The sequence below is a fragment of the Brachyistius frenatus genome, unplaced genomic scaffold (genome assembly GCF_029030835.1).
Source record: "Brachyistius frenatus isolate BFR_SWC_R1_liver_20210118 unplaced genomic scaffold, ASM2903083v1 Contig_193, whole genome shotgun sequence".
Lineage (NCBI taxonomy): Eukaryota > Metazoa > Chordata > Actinopteri > Embiotocidae > Brachyistius > Brachyistius frenatus.
This window is the reverse complement of record NW_027210792.1, coordinates 334,281-355,656: the sequence shown is the minus strand read 5'-3', so window position 1 is coordinate 355,656 and position 21,376 is coordinate 334,281. Positions and strand designations below refer to the sequence as shown.

The following is a 21,376-nucleotide window of genomic DNA, read 5'->3' as shown; positions in this document are numbered from 1 at the left end:
AAAGCTAAGTAGACACACTGTACTGCTAGTACTGTAAACACAGTAAGGCGCAAATGTGTGTGTTATTCAGCCCGATGTGGTGTGAAGTGTGTAATACACCCGTCTGTCCACTAGAGGATACCGTGTCAGTGTCACGTTTAGCCTCGCATAGGCGTGAAAAGTGCACGCACCTATGACCGAGGTGGGAGGAGGTACAAAGAGTGATAAACACAGGACTTTTACCTTGCACGATGTAAAGTATTTAGCTAACTTCACGTACGTACGTTACTTAAGTAAAATTGAACTCAGACTATGATCTTAACCAAGCAGTGTTTTCCAAAATAAAACGACGTGGTTTTCGGTAATTAAGTAATCTTACTTTTCATGCCACGGTGAGGCAAAACGTGACACTGACGCGGCACACTTTAGAGGACTTAAAAGTCTATTAGGAGCTTTGGTGTGATCCCAGGCTGCATTATTAGCATACAAAGGTTTTACCTGCCTCACCGCGAGTGTGGCTGTAAACTTACGTCATAAAAAGCTGTTAATGTAAACATCCTCGACTTGTACTGGTTTCAACTTCAAATTTTTACTTGGAACAGATTTTTTTTTAAGTCGGAACACAAAAAAAAATCACAAAGTTCAGTGAGTATTTAATTCATTGATTCTTTACCTTTTTGAAAATCAAAACATAAAAGTTACACAGATATTGATGATTTAACGATCAGAGATATCAATGTACACCATCGCCAAATGATATATTTCACACCATAAATACTCATAGCACAGAAGCAGGAAATCAGTTAGCTGCCCCTGTCTGCGATTTATCATCAAGGGACCAATTCTGACACACTGATGTTCATATAAACACATACCCGCTTAGTAACCAAAACAGAGGTCACACCCGCTGATGGCCAAGTCATATGGTCAACGTGAAGCATGCTTTACCTTTACAAACAGATCTATGAAGGATGAAGGGGAGAAGATCCGCAACTACAATTACAAATATTTTGGCAGGAGCACTGAGGGAGAGAGTTTTTGATAAAAACATGGATGGCTCAGACGTGAGGATGATATAGAGCAGAAAGTGTTGAATCAGAGGAATATTGACAATATGATAATGAGGTAGTAGTCAGCAGGGCGCTGCATACTTTATTTTCAATGGTATTTCGGCAACCTACTGTATTGATAGTGATATATTTACACACGTTAGACACAGCTCGCAATGTAAGACATGTTGTCTTTTACTTAACACAGTGTCATATTGCAAGGTAAAAAGAAAAACAATCAAAAGTATTATGATTCTTATGGCTGATCATCTTGGGCCACTACAAAATTCTATTTGTAAAGATCTTCTGCAAAAGTTTTCATTTATACTGCACTTTTATTGAAACAAGCACAAAAGTCTTTCACCAGTAGAGCAAATCAAATATAGTTCTGATATACAGGGTACATGTTTCTGATTAGAGGGGTTTAGAATATGTCAAGCACACAAACTCTCCCAAATCTAAGTAAAATCATGCTTTTAGCACGGTTTCAGTCAGAATTGGTCCTTGTTGTATTGCACAACAGTAAAACAACTCAAGTTATAATGTCTCCCTCTACAGTGGAGCTCGTTAACTAGACAGCAGCTAGTTCAGGTTGCGGATGGTGGAGATGAATAAGAGCAGGAGTGGGTAGTCATCCTTCAATACGAGGCCAATCAGGCTGCTGTATAAAAAGACATGCCGGCCGCTCGCTGCTGGTATCACAAGCATGGTGGCAACTCTACCCTACTGCAATGTCAGGGATTCCTTTGATCACAGTATCATATTGTTGTGACAGTGCCACAATTTATCGCATCACATAAAATCCTTCAGCAGTATAAGCATTCCCCTCCGACGCATTCTCTCTCACATGGAGACCGGTGGCACGGCTCGGTCGGACTGGACTGCAGTATTACTCACACCGGGGGGTAATGGACCTGTAGCTAAACGCAGGGAGAAGGGAGGGTGAGATCTTTCTCCCACCAGAGATCACACCTTGTACTGACACACTGTTGGGTTGCTGTTACCCTTTGGAGCATGCTGACACTTTGTTTCTTGCATAGCTATTCACATGTGCACGCTCGGGCATCCAGAGTTCTCTTCGCAGATGCCTGCCCGCCTCCTGGCCTGGTGGGAAAGGGTGTTACTCTGCACTGGCAACTGTGTCAAACATGAGGTCAAGAAGAAGTGTTCCACGTGTACTCCTCGGTGAGAGGCTGCGCAGACAACAACCTCCCGCTGGGTTAAAAATAAACCCAGTGTGAAGTGCCACCACTCCAGCTCTGCACCTGCCATTTACCTCCGTTTGGTTGAAGCCCTATAAATGCAGACACAGCTATTAAAAGATGGGAGGTGTCTAAAATGGTGAGAGCAGATGCTAGGCACCTTGCTCCCTGTGTGTGGGATGACTCTACCACAGGCTTAAAGGGGCCCAAAATAGAGTGGTTGACATATGGGCCTCTGATTGTTTGAACATAGAATCTCCTGGACTTGTGCCGCTCGGCATAATTCCTTTGATACTGCCACACCAAACCCGCTGATTATCTTTCACCAGGCCCGAATCAGGTCATCTATTTGCATGTCAAGAGGCAATTTCCACGGGCTTAAACAATGACCAAATCTGGAGTTCACTGAGCTGCATGAAGAGCACCAACACAAGCCTCTTCAGAAGAGGAGAAACACCAGTGTGAAACAGTGGTACAGCGGCGCGTCCCGTGAGTGGGGCTGAGATGAACACAGGCATGGTCTTTTAGCAACAGCAGCATTGAAAAGCACATTAAAGATAGGAGGTTAAGCCCGGCTCCCCAACAGCTCCCTTTATTGCTGAGTTACTACAGAATAAGACGATTGACTATTGTTCCTGCCTATGCTAGTTTGGTTAAACATGGGACCAGCGAGTCTTCCACTCTGAGACAGATCCACACATATCACACGGCTTACTGCTCTGGAGAGGTATATCCAAGGACATTGAAACTGATAAGAGTTCACATTTAGGTAACAACTTTAGTTCTTTTTTTTTTTTTTTTTTTTTTTTTTTCCAGGAGGAGAACAAGAGAAAATGGCCACCAAGTTCACCAGACTTTGAACTGTACACTCAGTCTTCCAAATAATAAATATTTACATGTCCTGGTCAAGTCCAGGCAAAAACACAAAACGTGAGATGGATGTTGACGCCTCTGCTGTCTTCAGAACAAAATGTTTTAGGAACTTTTAGTTTTCTGAAAAAAAAAAAAAAAAAAAAAAATCTTTATCTTGTTATCAAGATCTGGCAACTACTTATTCTGAAGATGCTGAGGGGCAGAGGGGTCCTTCTTCATATACAGTATGACCACTGACATTTAACAAAAACCAAAAAAATTATTACTGTACATAGTATTTCTTATATATTTTAAATTAATCTGCATCATTTTTATATTTATACTAATAACCAAGTTTTGCATTTGTTCTTTTCTATTTAGTGTCCCGGGGTTTCAGGAAGAGGAGGAGTGAGAGAGAGAGGTGAGTCTCTGTCCTGCACACTCAGTGGGCGTCTCCCTCTCCTGAGAACCCGCCGCCTTGGTTCAAGTCACTTTCTGTACGGTTAATGCAGCCCTGCACTGTTGCCGTGGCCAACCAGCCATCCTCCGATCAGACCTTGGCCTCCAGCATCTCCAGGAAGAGTTTGTGCATGGGCACCTTTCCCTGCACCTTGATGCTGTAAAAGTGCTGCACAGCCTTAGTAGCTGTCTGCCTCAGCAGGGGCAGGGTCATGAGCAGTTTGCCAGCCCGTCGCGGGTCCTCCTGATGCTGGCTGCTCTCGTAGTCCTGCAGGGCCTCGTGCAGAGCGTCCTGGAGCTTCTGGACCGCCTCCATGTCCTCTATGTGCATGGAGTCTGAGGGGACGAGAGCACATGAAGCAGCGTGAAGATTGATGGATTTTCACATTTAAAAAGAAAAGGAACTTGTACGAACTGCAGTTTGAGACACTGGTAATATAACAGGAGAACAAAAAACGAAATCTCACGATTGATCTTTACTGCTGTGTCAGTGGCAGTAAGGTAAGGGACACATTATCAGTATAACTCACGCCCCGACAAGATAAAGAATAGATCATAAAATTGAAAAAAACAAAAACAACAACATCTGCTTCAATTTATTTATATATTTATTCTTTGGTGGGCTGGGAGGAGTATTCATATGGCCCTTGACCAGTGGGAATGAAAATCAATGTTATCCTCCAGTAACAATGGCATGAATCGCACCCAATCTCTGCTGAGTGAGTACACATTAAACACCTCGCTGTTCCAAAGGACAGATTGTTCTCAAACAAAGAAAAACAAAGAAAAAAGGGGGCTCCATTAGAGAATTGGACACCATAAACAAGCGTGAGATGAATAAAACACTTCCTTTCAATTAATTTCCTTCCTATGCTCTCGCAGGGGCCTCTGACCATTAATGTGGATGGGAAAATAAACTATGCAACAATGACAAAAAGAACATTTGGCCTAAGCAGGAAATAAAAACGGGGATATTTCAATTTCTCTGTGGGTTTACATTTTGTTCACTCTGTCCAGATCCCTCCAACTTCCTGTCCGGTTTCAGAGAAGTCTGCAGTCTGAGGTGTTCTTCCGTCCTATAATGTTTCGCTACACTGCTACCGTTTTTCACGGATCCTACTGTACATCATGTAACCACACTCCCATCTCATTCTCGCCTTTTTCTGCCTCTGTTTCTACCTCGCGGTCTCTCTCAGGGATGGTCCCGGGTTTGCACTCTCTCACTGGTTAACTGGCATCTGGCACTCCGGAGGCAGCATGTCATTGGCTGCCTGACTCGTCTCACCTTGGCGGTGCATATTTTACCACACGGGACAATAAAAGGCAAAACAGATTTCAGGCTTCGCCCCAAATTCATTGACTGGAACAACTGTATTCCCAAGACCTTGAGACATTTCTCACCCTGACGGTTTTCAAATCCACAGTGGTAAAATGAAGTAGGTCGTTTTGTAAAGTGAATATGGGGGGAGGGAGAGGGGGAGTGGGAGGGGGTGGGGTGGAAGAACAAAAGACAAAAAAAAAATCTCAGACGAGGATGTGGTGTGACATAATTATCTCTTGTTCCTTTCACAGAGGCTGCATTCACATTCGCAGCCTAACAAGCTGCATTTTTACAAATGTTTTGCCAATTTTTCACACTCACGAACGCAGACGCACATTTGAGCAATAAACCCGATTGTGCTGTAATGGAATGTTTTGCTGCAAAGGGTGAAAGAGGAGAAAATAAAAAGAGCGATGGAGACATCTCAACAGATGGGAAGGAACGAGGGCAGGAGACAGCGAGCACGCAGCATGCAGTCATTGGAGGAGGGGCAGAGTAAAAAAAACAACAACAAAAAAAAACTTTGAAGAAACAATTTCCTCGCAATCCATCAGTGAGCCCCCGTCGATCCGATTGATAAACTGCTAATTACAAAATCAATCGCTATGAATTTTCACAGCTGTCAGACAGGGGGGCTCCCGGGAGAGTGATCTCCCAGAGACCTTGTTCTAACGTTCCGGACACCCTCCTCCTCCTCCTCCTCCTTCTCCTCCTTCCCCCCGCTCGGCCCCCATCTCTCCTCGCTCCCCCACCGTCCCTCACCTCCCTACCAAAGCTCTGTTGTCTGAGAGCAAAGTCTCACCATCAGCATTTTCATTTTTCAGCCCCGGACAAAACAAGGGAAAAGCGGCCCGGTGACCCAGGTGCGCATTGATCAGAGCGGGACGGGTCCTGCCTCCTCAAAAGGCTCCTGTCAATAGCAGCGTGCCGTCTTCGCGTCGGAACAAACGAGGCCTATCACTCCCTGATACTCATTCCATTCGACTTAACACATTTTATTGACAGCCCCTGTGCTCCTAATGAAATGCTAAATTTATCTCCCGTGGCGGCTGTGCCCTGCAGCTACTGTTATGGAGATGGAGATGGAGAAAGAGGAGGGAGAGGAGGGAGAAATACCACAACATGGAAGGTGTTCAATTAAAAAAGCTCACTCCTCCATCCCTCTTACACTGGCCTTATCATCTCTCCATCTCTCCATCTCTCCATCTCACGCTCCAAACTAAAGGTTACACTGAGAAGCTCCTGAAAAACTACGAAATGTCATTTCTGAAACTGTGTTCGACAAAACCCAGTTTGTGGAGAGCACACTGTCTGGTAGTCCTGAGCTGCAGTCAGCAAAAAGGGAAAAATGTTGTGCGAGTAAAACACACAAAGAATGTGTTAGTAACATTTTTAAATCTGGACTTTTTAACACTAAAGCTTTAACTTCAGAGTATTTTTCAAATATGTCCACATCAAATTTTGGTTTCATTTCAAATGTGCATTGAACTACATCGTGAAAAATCCAGAAACTACGCTATTTAAAAAAAGTAAAGGAATTTCAATAAGTTGTTCTGTGGCGTATTTCACCTCATATAACATTTGTACAAAGTTGATTAGACAAATGGAGGTAAAATAAATGAGTTTTTAAAACATGAAAAAAATTAAATTGCAGACTGAAATAATAAGTGTGGAAATAAAAAATGATGGAGTGAAATTTAGAATTCAGTTTTGTTAAAATATCTATTTACATATAGGGTTGATTAGAAGACTTAACAAAAGTAATAGTGATATTTCCACTATTATTACCACAGCGTATTATAATTATTGTGAAATATAAAGATGGGTCTTATAAATCCAATCATTAAATAATTTCACTTGTCTACGTTATTAATGCTTAATTACTGCAGCCTTCATCACAATTGACGTAAAATTTTACTTCACATGTAAAATAATGTGTTTTCATGTCATTTATCATGCGTATCGTGCTGCTGACAGCCCACCTGAGTTGGCGAGAGCGATGGCTTTGAGGGTCACAAACTCCTCCTTCTCCACTTTGAGCTTCTTGTATTTGCGGACCAGCTGCAGGATGGAGACGTAGAGGTCGAGCAGGCCCGTCAGCCGGGAGTGCTCCTCGTCCATGATGTAGTCCTCGGCGTACACCAGCTCGTCTTCGTACGGCAACGAGCGGAACACAATGCTGAGGATGAGGATCTCCATCCAGGCGCTCTGCAGTAGACTCATCTGGTCGCCCAGAGACAGAGTAGAAAAGCCTGGTCGGGACGGGGAGAGAGGGACGGCGTATGAGGACAGGATAATTACATGATGGAGAGCGTGTATTTATGCATTTCTGTTCACACCTAAACAAGACCTCCTCCATGATTCAGCAAACGTATTCTTTAGTAAAGAGCATTAAAAATAAGAAACTATTTTAAAGTAGAAAGAAAAGCAAAACCAAACGATCTTTGAGTTGATCAGTAAAACGAGCATGACTTGTGGAGCCTCGGCAGCCGGGACCACACGCCGAGGCACATGTTAGTGAGTGGTGTTTAATTTTAAATGCACAGTGGAAGGTCCGCTTTGAAGCCGGTGTCAGAGCACTTGAGTGGGCTTTACTGGAAGTGAGGACAGTAAATCGGTGCAAAGGTCCGGGATACACAAAGCCATGTGGTTACCCCCTGTATCCTGTCACCCCTCTATTGGTGTGAGGGGGATTAGCGCCGAGGCACATTCTCATTGGAGGGGTTGAGGACATGACATGTGCTGTGTAAGGGAAGGAGGTGACGAGGGGACCTACACACACATACACATGGACGGAGGCACAAACATGTGTCAGCCAGGAAAACAAACAGACACACATGTGGACCATGACATCTATATGTATGCACATAAATCCATACACATACGAGTACACACAGCGCCGGGGTCACACGGTTCAAGCCCGGCCTGAAGACCTGCTTAAACCCCGGGCCTCATTCTTAAACAGCAGCTGGATGAGCTGAAATTGGCCGGGGCGCATCGAACCGCTGTCATCTCCACTCCCAACACCTCTACATGAGTTCAGAATAGAATATTAAGTAAAACAAACTGCGAGATCCCCCAAAGATGAGCTGTAAGAAATTCAAACAAATTAAAAAGGCAAAAAGAGAGCAGAGGGGGAGAGAGTGAGGAGCAGACAGCCAGATAGCCATCTCATCCCTTTTCCCCTTCGAAACTCCCCTTTAGCTGTCAATAAACTGCACGAACCCCCCAACACTCCCCACGCTCGCTCCCCTCCCCCTCCCACCTCCCCTCCCCCCTACTTGCCGTTCCTGCAGGCGCCTCATTCTGACAGCATATTAGGCTCTTCAGCTCCGCCCCTGATTAATATGATTGCTTTTACAAGTTTGCTGTTGCAACACTGCCTGCCATTGTGTGATTAAGAGGCGATAGATTACAGTATTGACCAGGGTGCTCACTGCACCTACACCCTACGTTTCCTCTTAAATACAAATGATCTTACTGGGGTGCAGCCACCAGCCTGATGTTTATCTCCTCCTGCCAGGACACCAACGAACGTGCACACACACGCAGCTCGAGAAGAATAAAAGACAATGATGAGGAAGCGTGAGAGAAAGTGGAAAGAGAAGCAGGACGGAGAGAGAGAGACGGGCAGAGAGAGGAGTACCTTGAGTGTTCAATTTCCCTTATCGTGGTGATGACCACTGCAGGGGAAGAGCTGGAGGATACATTAATTAACAGATTGTGATCAGAATGTGAGGGCCTTCACATTTTGAAGGGGAATCAATAGTCAGTAGAATAGAGTGCGAACTGAAAGGTGGTAGCGCCGGGCTGGACCGGTCAGAGGTCTGAAGAGCCCAAATTAGACCCAACAAAGCAAACTGCCGAAAGCACTCAAAACACCTGACTATTATCAGTGACGGCAATAAGCCATATTTTATAAAGGCCTGTGCCATTACACATATCCAGACGGCATTTTAAAATCCTTTGTTGTGTTATTTCCTTGTCTGCATACGTGGCCATTATGTTGGACAGGATGTGGACTGGCCGGAGAGGAATTGTCATGCAAGCGTGGACGCGGTCTTGATTGCCGCATCAGGTTGGCATCACAATCACAGGCGAGGCTTTGTGTAGCCTTTTAATGCCAAGGAGGACTGAAGCGGAACTAAAACGCTGCTCCCGATATGACAGCCCGTGTGAAGGCCTTGTTCGGGGCTGGTTGAAGTGGCTTTAGAGTTCTTCTGATACAACAGACACCTCTCAGCCATATGCACACATGTAGCCCAGCAGCCTACAATTACCTTTGACGCTAAAAGTCCTTGAATTTAATCCAGTGTTGTGAGATGGAGAGGTAGTGTTTTTCCCCTGCTCCATCCCCTCTCTTCAGGGCCTAAATTATCGCTCCAAATGGGATCTCGTGTCGTTGCCTCGCCTTTTTCCACTCAATTTAATCGAGTAATGAAGTGACTTCCCGACTCCGCAGGTCACACGGCGCTCCGGCCGCCGCACTCTGAAGGTGGCCCGGTTAAGTGCCGTCGGAGTGGGTGATTTCCTCTAATGAAATATCAATATTTACATCTTCATTTCCAGCCCACTGCCTTGGCGGGGTTTGACCAAACATGACACAATATTGACCAAATCAGAGAGGCCTGTCTGTGCGCTTGAAGGGCCTTTTCCACTCCACTGCTGAGTGCACCGGCGGATTTCTGTCTGAAAGTCTTTGCAGTGGGAATGCAGATACAACAACAATGCAGCTCTTGAGTTGTTCTTTGTTCACTTTGACTTAAGCACCCTGCTCAAACAGGGATCACACATTTACGTTTCAAAGAGATGATTTTTACTTTCAAATTCCCCGGTGTGACACATTTTTATCCTGCACGAGCATCGCTGAGCTTCAGTTCATGCAAGACAAAGGAGCCAAAATAAATACAGGTGACAAAGAAACGGCATTACAAAATAGTCCACCTGACCACCCGCTGCTTCAGCACATCATCATTAATAGCTCAAAGGGTAAAAACAAGACCACTGAAGACCAACAACTGAAGCCAAAACCATCATCTCTCTCTTTATCTCCCCATAAGCCCTCGGCTGTGGGCAGGAGGGGGCAGCCCAAACCCACAGACGGCTGCTTCAAACCCCCTCGCAGAGATTAATCAGAGCACTGTTTCATCTGCCAGAGCAAAGGACGGTCCAAAATGAAATGCTAGAGATTTCTGTTGAGCTGGAGTTCATATTCTATTAATTTATTATTGTTTCCTTCTCCCCGAGGGCCATTAGCGCGGGTAATAAAAAGAGATGTAATTACGAGGCACGGTGGCCCCCTCCAGCTGCAGCCCCTCGTAACTCACCCTCAATCAGACAACAGAGCAGACAGAGGGAGGGAGTGGAAAGGAAAAAAAAAGATGGCAAGAGAGAGAGAGAGAGAGAGAGGAGAGAGAGAAATGGGGGATAAAAGAGGAGAAGATATAAGCCAGAGAGGAGTGAGATAAGGAAGAGAGAGGGGACCAAAGCATGAAGGAAAAGGAAGAGGGAGATAGAAAGAGGAAAGAGAGTAATTCTGGCTGGACAGGCGCTGATCTATCATGGCCGGCTATCAGAAGGACAAGCAGGCCCTGAAGACTTCTGCCCAGCGGCAATCTCACCTCAGCCAAGTCAAGTGCTCTCCGGGCTCCAGTTGGAGTAAAACTGCCCCTAACAGGACCCCAGAGGTTCACCACGTCTTTCTTTTTTTTTTTCTAACCTCAAACTGGGCTGAATGATCATGCTGCCATAAGCTTTTTTTCTGTATCAAAGCCTTCTTTTTAAAATGATTTCTGACGGCAGTTAAAAAGAGGAGAGGACAAGGGAAAAATGTATGCACCTGCGATTTGTATAGATTCTTCTAATCTGTCCGACCAATAGAGAAATTGTGAGCAGTTTCATGCGCAGGCTTGTCTGTGTGGATGTGTGTGTTTAACGTGCAGCTGCCGACCGTGATTCTTCCTGAATTTACATGACAGCGTCGGGAGGATCCAATCAATAGCAGCTTGGTAATAAATTGCTGCGCTTGACATACACAATGTGACCTGAAATCCAGCCACATGTACAACACAAACAGCTCAGTTTGCTCTCCCTGGACGCTGATTTGATGACACGGACTGTTTTTATATTGAACAAAATCATGTCAATGCAAACTAAATTGACTCGATGAAAAAGAGGCTGATGACTGAATATGAATCGGTCCAGCGCTCACTTTCAGGGGAGCCGTGACAACCAGCCCATTATCCCATTGTAAGTAGTGGGGGAATGGGTGATTTGACCAGCAGCCTGTGAATGTTATAAGGTTGAAGCGCGTTAAATACAGTAATCCCCTTGTTTTAATCTGCACCCTATGACCTCCTGACCCTAGCTGAGAAGTCTTTAGCCCTCCCCAGGGTGCCACCAGCCAATACTGACTTTACCTATCTCAGTTTAGCTCCAAAGACCAGGACGAATCAGGCTTTAATCATTGCCATAATTACACATAATCTATCTTCACCGCCATCAAGAAACATTGCCTAATGAGGGATGGCGCTCGGCCGACGATCACTTAAAAGGCACGTCAGCGTTTGATACGAAACCTTTTAAATGAAGTACGACCCAAACTCAAGACAGAGCCTTTAGTTTCAGAATATCTACACATTTTAAATACATGCAACTTGATGACAAAAGTGCCTACTTATAATTGTAACACTGGATGTACCTGCTTATGTGTCTCATTAAGTAAACAAGGCCCTCCCCCAACCTGCCAGGCAGATGTCCCCTTCCTGGCCCCCCAGATTTCTGACTGCCTGTCTGCCTCCGATATTCCCCCATCTCAATCTCCCTGCAGCTTTTCCGCCTGCCTCCCACTCTGCTGCCTGGGTTCAGGCCTCAGCATCCACCTGATTGCTCAATCTATCTTTATCTCCTGTGTTGAAGCCTACGTCAGAGGGTAAATTGAATATACTAAGAGCTGTCTGTTGGTGTCTATATTTAATAAAGTGCACTGATGAGGTGCTGATTTATTGCCGGGCAGTATTCACACTCTATTACAAGGAGATTACGCAGCTTGAGTGGGATCAGGCTGGCAACACAGTAAGTAGATTTCACAATTTAATGGCAAAGAGAAAACAGGAGCCCGGAGGGGGCTGGAGGAGGGTGGGTGATTATAGTGGAGGGCTGAGCTGACACAAACACGACAACATACAAGAGGCGCGATCTCCTTTTCGACATCGCTGCTTCCATGCTAACAACGAACACGCCAGGCAGTTGTCTGTCAAATGCAGAGCTGATGAGCTGGAATCCAATAAAGCACAGATGATGAATATTCCCAAAACACCAGTGATGAACACAACAATGCACAACAAGCTTGATTCATTAGCCTCTTCTGGCGTCAATATAAAACAAAACAAAAATACAGTAACATATGATATGAGAAATCACCACCGTGAGAAATTACCTGGTTAATATCATAAATAAAAATGGACTTCCGAAATAAACATACAGTAAATGCTTTCTGAAAACGTATAATTCTCGGGATAACATGCCTGAGCAGAAATATGTTTTACTGTGTCGGAGCACAGCAGCAGCAGCAGCAGCAGCAGCAGCAGCAGCATCAGTGTCGGTGTTTGCTTGGTCCTTTAACCTTAAGAGAATTCCCAGCTGAAAACATTCGGGCCTGGGAAGCTGGGATGAGAGCTGGCAAACACTAAACAACATGCACCTCTTGTATAAACAGCATGCATGGCAGTTTTTACATATGAACGCATGACATTCCCACTGCGGGTGGGAAGGGATGTGGGATGGCATTGGGGCTAAAGGGGTCACTGCAGTATTCTGCTGCTCCGGGAGAAGGCAGCAATGCCGAGGTGGTAAACAGGTTTTAGTGTACTGAAGCTGTCGGTGCACTTAGTTCCTCCCTAAACCTCTTGGACAGTGTAAAAGGCAGCTTTACATGATGGAAGGGGGCCAGAAGGGGTGGACAGTGGACTGCTATGTGTGTCAAAGGTTGTTAGCACCTTAGGAGCAACAAGCCATCTGTCAGCAACCCCCTAACAATGTTCCTAATGACCCTGCACCCCTCAGGCAACAGCCGTGTTACACTCTGCTTCATGGTGCTATTTGGAGCAGTGACACTAGTGTCCAAAAGCTCCGCAGCGATTATCAATTAATCAAAGGCAGATTCAGAATGAGGGCAAGGCGGCACCTCGCCAATGGCAAACCCGGAAAAAGGGTTTTCATCTGTGATCGGATTGATTACATGTGTTTTTATTTCGCCATAAATTGCAAAGGAAACTCTGTGACACCTAAAAATATGCTTCATGTATGTAAACCGTTCAGGCCAGAGATAACAGAGTTGACATCGGACCCCGTGAGGCAAAGATATAATCTACAGCTTTGTTATCCTCCAATCGCCCTCCCATTAAAACTCAATAGAGCCACTCTTCTCCACATTATGCCACTTTTGAAACACGCTTTCATATGTTAGCTGAGAACAGGAGAAATTAAAAATCAATTGAGAGAAGGTAAGTGCCAATTTCCGTGACATTTAAATTGTTACATTTGGACTTTAGTTATTGGCCCATCTGTCAACGGTCTAATCAATGTGGCCCACTTCATAATGAACTGTTAATCTTTTAAATTCCACTGCCCAAGGCCACAAAAATCTATCAGAATACAATCAGCAGCTTTTTTTCCCCACTCCTTTCTCGTCCTGTAGAGGATGGGGAGGGGAAGAAATATAGTAGGAGCTGAGCATGGTAGGCTGCCCTGGGGTACCGCTGGTGCAGGGAGTGTTAGTGCATGGAGTCTCGCTCAACCAGTGAACCGTCTCTGATCAGGTTCAGCCATGTACAACTCAATTATGCAGCCATTTCATGGCCAGAGGACACCCACTGTCCTAATACAGACACCACCAAAGGGACAGGGACAAACCAAGCACTCAGCTGAAGTGGAAGTCCTATTTTTTTTTCTGTTCTACTGTCATTTAATCTTAAAAGAATATGAGTGCTTTTATGATGACAAATTAAAAAGTAAGCAAATATGAAGCAAAAGTGTAAGTGTGAGTGCGTGTTTATATGGAAACAGATCAGAATAATCTACTTAAAGTCTGCGACTGTGCAGGTACTGCAGATTGTTGAGTGCAGCATGTCAGTTCCAGGTACTTGCTCACCATAGGAACAGACATTCGGGCTTACTGCTTCAGGTTTTGGGTTAAATGATCATTATCGACGTATTTGGAGTGACAAGTCCTCTGCCGTAATCTGTGGGGCAAATCCTATTAACATTATGAATCTAGCCACTGTACAATACATGTTAGTATAATCCGATTAACAGTGCTTCAACACCGTGACTCACAAAATCCAAGTCGGTGTGTACACATATTAAAAGGATGATTCAGTTCAGGATATAAAGTATAACCTTAGAGTATATTAAATTATTTCAAATGTTATGAACAAAAAGGACAAATCTAAATCAGAACAATACACATAAGTGCGGTTTGAAAACTCTCTTTACTCTACCAGCATGTGTGTGCGTGTCTTAGTGAATGATGCTTCCATGCTTGCACAGTCCAGACTCAGCAGCCAGCACGGTTGTCGTTTCTGAGCATGTCCGTGGCGCTGGTGTAATTTTTGGGACACAACGATGAGAGTGTGTTATCGGGTCAGCTGTGATCCAGTCCCGAGTAAGCTCCTTGGTTAAACTCTCTGTGTGCTGACCATGCATGGCCCGTGGGGAGTGATCCAAACAGTTTAGATGCGTAAGGGCCCGGGGCTGAGGCCAGGGGCTGGGAGCATATCCATCTCTAATCTCCTTACTCACAGATCTGTACCTGATTAATACCCCTCCTTCTGAGAAGTACTCTAATACCTTTTCGGTACAAAATGCACCTGTCCGAGGTCAGCTGGAGTCCACTTCACTTTACAGAAAATAAATAAACCTTTTTAATCTATGAATTGGGATTGAAATCTATCCTCTGAATTAACTGGCATACTGAAGTATGCACACACTTGTAAGTGTGTGTATCTGTGAGTGTGACAGAGGCAGACAGTGTGTGTGTGTGTGTGTGTGTGTGTGTGTGTGTGTGTGTGTGTGTGTGTGTGTGTGTGTGTGTGTGTGTGTGTGTAGTGATGTTGCGCATTTCCGGCGTGCTGACAGCTGTGTTGCCTGTCCAAGTTATGCTGATGAGAAGAGGAGGTTATGGAGTTGCCGCTGAGGGACACATTCATTTCGTTTGTTACCCCTCCGTGCCTACAGCACAGTAATGTTATAGAGTTATAGGGGTCAAGCGCAAGATCAAGGAGAATCTGCCTCGGTTGCAAAAAAAGAGCAGCTAAACAACATGTTCTCTGTCAAAATCAGAGGAAAACTCTTGAAGGAAGCAAAATCTCTGCTGACGTGAGGTGGTGTATCCTTAATTCAACAGCCTCTTATAACCTAACACCTCGTCTATCACAACGTCTATGGGGCAAGGAAGAAACATGATTATGCCCATCAATAATTCAATGTGTGTGTGTGTGTGTGTGTGTGTGTGTGTGTGTGTGTGTGTGTGTGTGTGTGTGTGTGTGTGTGTGTGTGTGTGTGTGTGTGTGTGTGTTTGCACTTGTGTGCATTCATGTGTGCATGTGTGTGTCCGTGTGTGATATGATGTCATGTTTGATTGGGCAGGTCCCCAACTTTGCTCTAAATCTCCCTGGTGATTACAACATACATTGGCACCGGGTCCGTGTCCCCCTCTCCATTCAATGCAGGGATTTTAGATGCACTCTATTGATTGGTTTCTTGTACAGCGATGTCCATTTTGCACCCCCACCCTCCCACCCCCCTCCCCAAATCCACACACCCTGTGAGCTCCTGTCATTAATTATCTGTGTGTGTGTGCATGTTTATTTTAACAGAGCGTGTGTGAGACGGCAGACAGAGAGACGAAAGAGGAAAACAAAAATGAGATAAACTGGAAGAAAAGGGAGCAAAACAAAAACAAAAAAAAGTGTTTTATACCTGGGATGTGTTTAGCCCAGCCGATGATGACCACCAGCTCACGGTCAGCCAGGTCGCACAGCGTGGTCAGAGCCTTGATGTCGCTCTCCGGCATGGTGGGGTCAGGCATGGCATAGATCTTCTCTGGCTCCGCCACCAACAGGTGAGACACTATCTTTGTGACTGCGGATAGAGGAGGAAGGAGGGGAGATGTCAAAGAAAAGCAGAGGTCAAATGTCATATCACTGCAAAGCTCAGGGAGGCACAAAGATGCACAGCGCTGATAAACATGATAACATGATAAACGCAGTGGAATGGCGATCCCTCTTTCGCTATTTATTTTTTCATGAAGGAAACAAATAGATGGAGCTTGACTTTGTATGAGTGAAACGCAGGTTGAAAAAAAAATTGTGTCCTCAAGCATTCTGTGGTTGTTTAATATCGGTCATCTGAGACTTATCATAATTCAGCTCTGACCGGAACAATACATGGCCTACATTTCCAACCAATGAACTCTCAACTGTCCAAACGGGGCAGAGACGGGGGAACAAGAGTCTGGCCTAGAATTGTGCCTCAGCTTTACCTGCTTTCTGGGCGACGGAGGAGGGAGACAATGGGCTAGTGACGGAGCAGTACTCACGAGGCTTTTTGGTGGGAGGGGGGAGCGTCAAGCCCAGGTACGGATTGTTTTCTGCGTCCAACCTCCGCTTGTACTTCTGTCTGCCCCCTCGCACGCGATCCAGACGAACCCCTGGGGTAGAAAAGACAGGAGGGACATGAGATGACGAGAGCGTTTTATTTTTTCCAGACTAGATTTTAAGGGATATCAAATATATGAAAATTAAGTAGGTCAACAAAGCGATTTTTTTTGTTGTTGTTGTTTTTTGGTTTTTTTTTAGATATAATGTGATAGAGTACAAAAGACAAAAGAAATCCTCCATCACTAGAAAATGATGATCCCTAACATATTATGTATTACTGTAGATGTGTAGACGCAGCGGTGTGAGCCGGCCTCCAGCTTGTATCTAAGCAATATTAAAAGGTTGCATAGTGCCGTCAGCGCGTCCCAGTGTGTGTGAGCGTGCATTCCAGAGTGTGTGTAGATGTGTCAGAGGCGCGGCTGCCTTCCCATATGTGGTCCATGCCTGGCTGGTCTACTGTGACACAGCTGAGCCCAGAGCAGGTCTAAACATATGAATATTTAACGCAGGGTCAATGATCTCACAGACTGGCCCTCTAATTATTTAGCTTTTGGGGTGAGGCAGACTGCATACTAATTAGCTGCCAGCTACTTGCCTCTTTGCTCGTGTGTGTATGTGAACTCAGGTGTGTGTTTTTCAATATCCAGAAACAGAAACTTAAACCAGCCAACAAGCAAAGCCATACATACAATGTACAAAGCATCCACTGTCAGACCAGAGATAGATAACCAGGTATTGCTTTCCCATAAAAAGACCCTTATTTCACCCCTCTTTCACTGGAGTAGCACGGAGGCCTTATCACCCCCAGCCACACCTAGGGGGCCAGGTTCCACACTGATACTGTAAATGTCAAGCTGGCCTCATCATAACATAAGTTATTTATTATCTCATTATTTGATAAGAATGTTTCCATTTGGATGTCTTTTCTATTCTATTAATTTTCGACATTGTTAACATATTTCATCTATGCTGTTCAATTCGTTTGATACCACTGGGCAGGTATTTGGTTATTTAATGTAATTGTATGCAAACATTTATATCCTGCATCCCCATATTTGGAGTAGCGTGTCACTGCTGCCGTACAGTCTAAAAATACCTGATATCTTAATCCTGTCAAGAGGGAGAATCCCTTCAATTTACCTTGTATGCATAATGTAACCCCCAAAACAAATTTAATACTAAAGGTTAGATGAGAAAAGGCTCAATGAAACGCTGGTGGTGGAGGAGGAGTTAATTTGTCAGCCTCCCGCGTCCTCTGAGTGAACAACACCTGCAGCCAGAGCACTTCCTTGATGATTTCATCACTTTATAACAGGGAGGACGGTGTCAAACCTGGGCTTTGTGTGGCCACTGCAAATGAGCCTAATACAATTTGCCCATCAGCGAGTGCTCTTGGAGAGGATGAGTTTGGATGTGTCCCATGCACGGTGATTGGAGGTCGCTCGGTAAACGGGGGGGAAAGGAAAATCAGATGATGAAAGATAGAAACGGTGTCCTTCATTTAACTAAGAGGAATTCAACAGCGGATTGATGCAAAATAACTTTTCGATTTTCATCTCTCATCTTACGAGGCCAACTCGCCTTCAATGAATGCATGCCGTTTCATCATGCAACTGTAGAATAGAGATTTCTTCTACTTTTCTTCTAAATTTTTGGATTCCCTAGAAACACAAATCTGATTAGGATTGTCTTTCAATTTCCTGACACTGACAACCTACTAACCTAATTACCCCCAATTCCCAACAGAGCCTCATCCTTCCCAGGAAGAACCAGGGAATAATCTGATTCCAACTACCTGTACTTCACACACGGATACGTAATGGTAATTTCATTTTTACGTGCATCATATCAAGAAATAGATTGTGGTGGTGTCCCTCCTTTTGCTGCTTGGGTTTAAGCACTTAAAAACTTTCCACTTCAGCTGAGATGGCGGTGTTATCATAGTAGGCATGGAAAATTCCTCTCATTGTCAAATGTGATGTCATCGCTTTCTACAGTTTCTTCCGGCTCTCCCGATGAGATCGGCCGCTGGCAGGTGGCTTCGCTCGCTGCTCTTCATGTTTCTCTCTGCCGGTTGAGTCATGTGGCTGTGTCAGCCAGCGATGAAGGTAGATGGGTGCCTCTTTTAATTAGAACAGTCCTGGCCATAATTAACAGATGCTGACAGGAATTAAAGCTTGGCACTAACCGGTCTCATTTTACTGTCCAACAGGGCCAGACACAGGCAGAGAGGAAGAGAGAGTGATTAAGAGCAGCGAGACAGATTCATTCACTCATGCTGTCGGCCACCAAGCCAGGACTTTATAGGGGCCTTTGTGAGGTTCACGTGTCCCTCTGGTGGCATCCGACGCTCTAAGTGGTCTGACTCTGGCCGGTCTGTTGTGCTCCCTCCAGAGTAAACAGTAGGTGTGTTATAAATGTGCAAAGAGAGTCAAGTAGCACCTCATCCAAAGTCATCTCACTGTTTTATGGCCCACAACACAGTGCAGCGAGGGTAGCAGCGGGTGAGCTCGGGTATCATCTCTTCAAAGAAGGGTGCTCGGGGAGGGGGCTTTTGGCCAAGGCGGCTGGCATTTGTGCACGGATTAGCGCAGGCCTCGAGGTGGGGGCTGAGGCCAGCTGACCTAGGGCTCTTCTTTCTCTCCAAAAACAATAATAATCCCCTCCCAAGCACACTCCTACAAAAGGGCCTGTCTTCACTCACTTTGTGTGGCCGGCCATGGTAGGGGCCCTTATTTTGAGTCCCTCACCTGTTCTGGGTGTCTCTCCCTGGGGAAAGTGTCAGGATGTCTGGGATGGTTGGCAATGCCAAGGGGGGCTTAGGCGGACCCTATTTTAGCTGGGAAAATCAGAAGGCCACATGGCAAGGCATGGTGAACCTTGCCTTTCAAGGAAGCCGCCCCGCTAAACTGCCGTCAGCACTATTTCAAAGGGCCTCCGTTGCCAGCTTTGCATGCTTGTAAGTGTGTTGCAGCATTTTTAATCACGAGTGGCGATGAGCGAGGGTAGCGGAAAAATTGTCACGCATTGGCCCCCTCCTCATCTGCTGACCCCAGAGGCTGCCATAGTGACACCCTCGTCACATACTCCATTTACAGGTTAGCTACAATATCCCTGGTGAGCTGGCTTCCTCGCTCGTACTGCTAATTGAAAAGACTAAATGACCCTTAAAGCACACTTCAGATTCTAAATTACCCAATTGGACAAACATTTTAAGTGAGACTTGCCACAGAAAAAGCTTCCCGTTACTGACATTGTTGACATTACTGCGTCTTGAAGCACACCGTATTAATCTTACTGGTACGGAAAGCCTCCATCACACATTAAAGTTAGTATGTTCTGTATGTTGTGTATGTGACTGGGACTGGGCTATTGTGGGGGCATTTGCATGCTGGCCTTCTGATCAACGACAGGAGTCTTGTATATCAGTACAGACACACTCCACTCCTTTGTTCAGCAAGTGTGCACAAATTGTCACGCTGTTCCCTCACAATAAGACATGATATTTTCTACCTTGACACCCAGCGTTTTTACAAAGTGAGGACAATGGGACAAAAAGCTATTGTCTTTGATCAACGCTGCAGATAAAACTATAATTCACTGTACAGAAATAATGCATTATCTGCACTTGGTTGAGTGTGTAAATGTGGAGGTATCTGTGTGTGAGCGAGCGAGAGAGTGAGGAAGTCAGTGCGGAGAGCAACTGCCACTGAATGATGTCAATGTAATCTCTCAATACTATCTTGTCTTCTCTCCTGCTCTAAGCTCTGATCCGTTTCCATTGATCAGAGGAAAAACCTGTTGCCCCTGACATTTGATTCTTCTATTGATCACTTCCTCCTTTATACAGTCGAGGGAAAGTACAGCGACTCAACACGGGGTTTAGGCAGGTCTCCTGTAATCGGACTGCTGATCTTTGAAGACCATTCACCTCCGACAACACTTTCAGATATAAAGTGCAAACTGTGGATTCACCAGTAGATACCGATATCAAATGAGACAAAGACAGAAATATTAAACCCGACTTTCCTCGTAAGATGCCTGGTATTGTTGTTCTTTCAGAGACAGTGACGGATTTAAAGTTGTGTTTCTTTGGGGGGGCAGCACTGTACATTGTTGGAGCTGTAAGTTATAATTAGGTGATTTTCCATTGAGACACAATGTGACCTTTCTGCAGTAATGAAAGTAAGTGGCAACCTCAGTCACATGAGCGGTGGCCATCTCCACATCCTGAGCCCCAGTATGGCGTTGAGCCGACGGCTTCATAGAGCTTACAGTGGACACAGACCGTGTGTCTCTCTTTCCATTTAGTCCTGGTGACACTTTAAAGTGCCGGGCCCCCCGAGACAGAGCTCCAGCAAAAATGTACTTCACATCTTTCTTTAAATCATGGCAAATGGGTGTAATAATTTGGATTGTGACAAAAATCTGTAATTTGAGAGGGATCTATGATAACACCAGCATGAGACTTTAATCAAACTCTGACAATAGCTGAAGTGTGGTGATGACAGCCTCTATGTAAAAGAGAGTCATTCTTATTCTATGAATGTGCTGAACACACAGAAGAGTGCATTAGAACCTCAGGCTTAGCCGAAGTCTGCATATTTGAGTTTTACACTCTTTTAACTCTGACCTGACACTGGTCATTCATTTATAGCCATGGCTACATATTTTTGTAGTCTCTTATTCTCCAAGATGATATATTGGCATAAATTTTTCATCAGATAGTAATGCGATTACTCTGTCTTTCTGGCACTGAGGCTTTATCTGGCTGCATGCAGTCCAGGGGATTCTGTTACTGTATGCGGATCCATACAGGCGATGACTCTGGCTTCAGGTGGTGACTGGATATGT

The 21,376-nt window shown here is 45.0% G+C and overlaps 1 protein-coding gene across 8 annotated transcripts in view; it reads right to left on the bottom strand.

Moving 5' to 3' along the window:
• Positions 1–621: 621 nt before the first annotated feature.
• Positions 622–21,376, bottom strand: part of esrrb (estrogen-related receptor beta) — a 47,410-nt gene continuing 26,655 nt past the window's right edge. For all 8 annotated transcript variants that reach the window (XM_069718596.1, XM_069718597.1, XM_069718594.1 and 5 more), the window contains 4 exons: positions 16,462–16,572; positions 15,843–16,004; positions 6,845–7,114; positions 622–3,877 (listed from right to left, as the gene is read on the bottom strand). In XM_069718596.1, the coding sequence (XP_069574697.1) occupies positions 3,633–3,877; positions 6,845–7,114; positions 15,843–16,004; positions 16,462–16,572 (788 nt within the window). In that variant the 3' untranslated portion in view covers positions 622–3,632. The remainder of the gene's footprint in view (positions 3,878–6,844; positions 7,115–15,842; positions 16,005–16,461; positions 16,573–21,376) is intronic.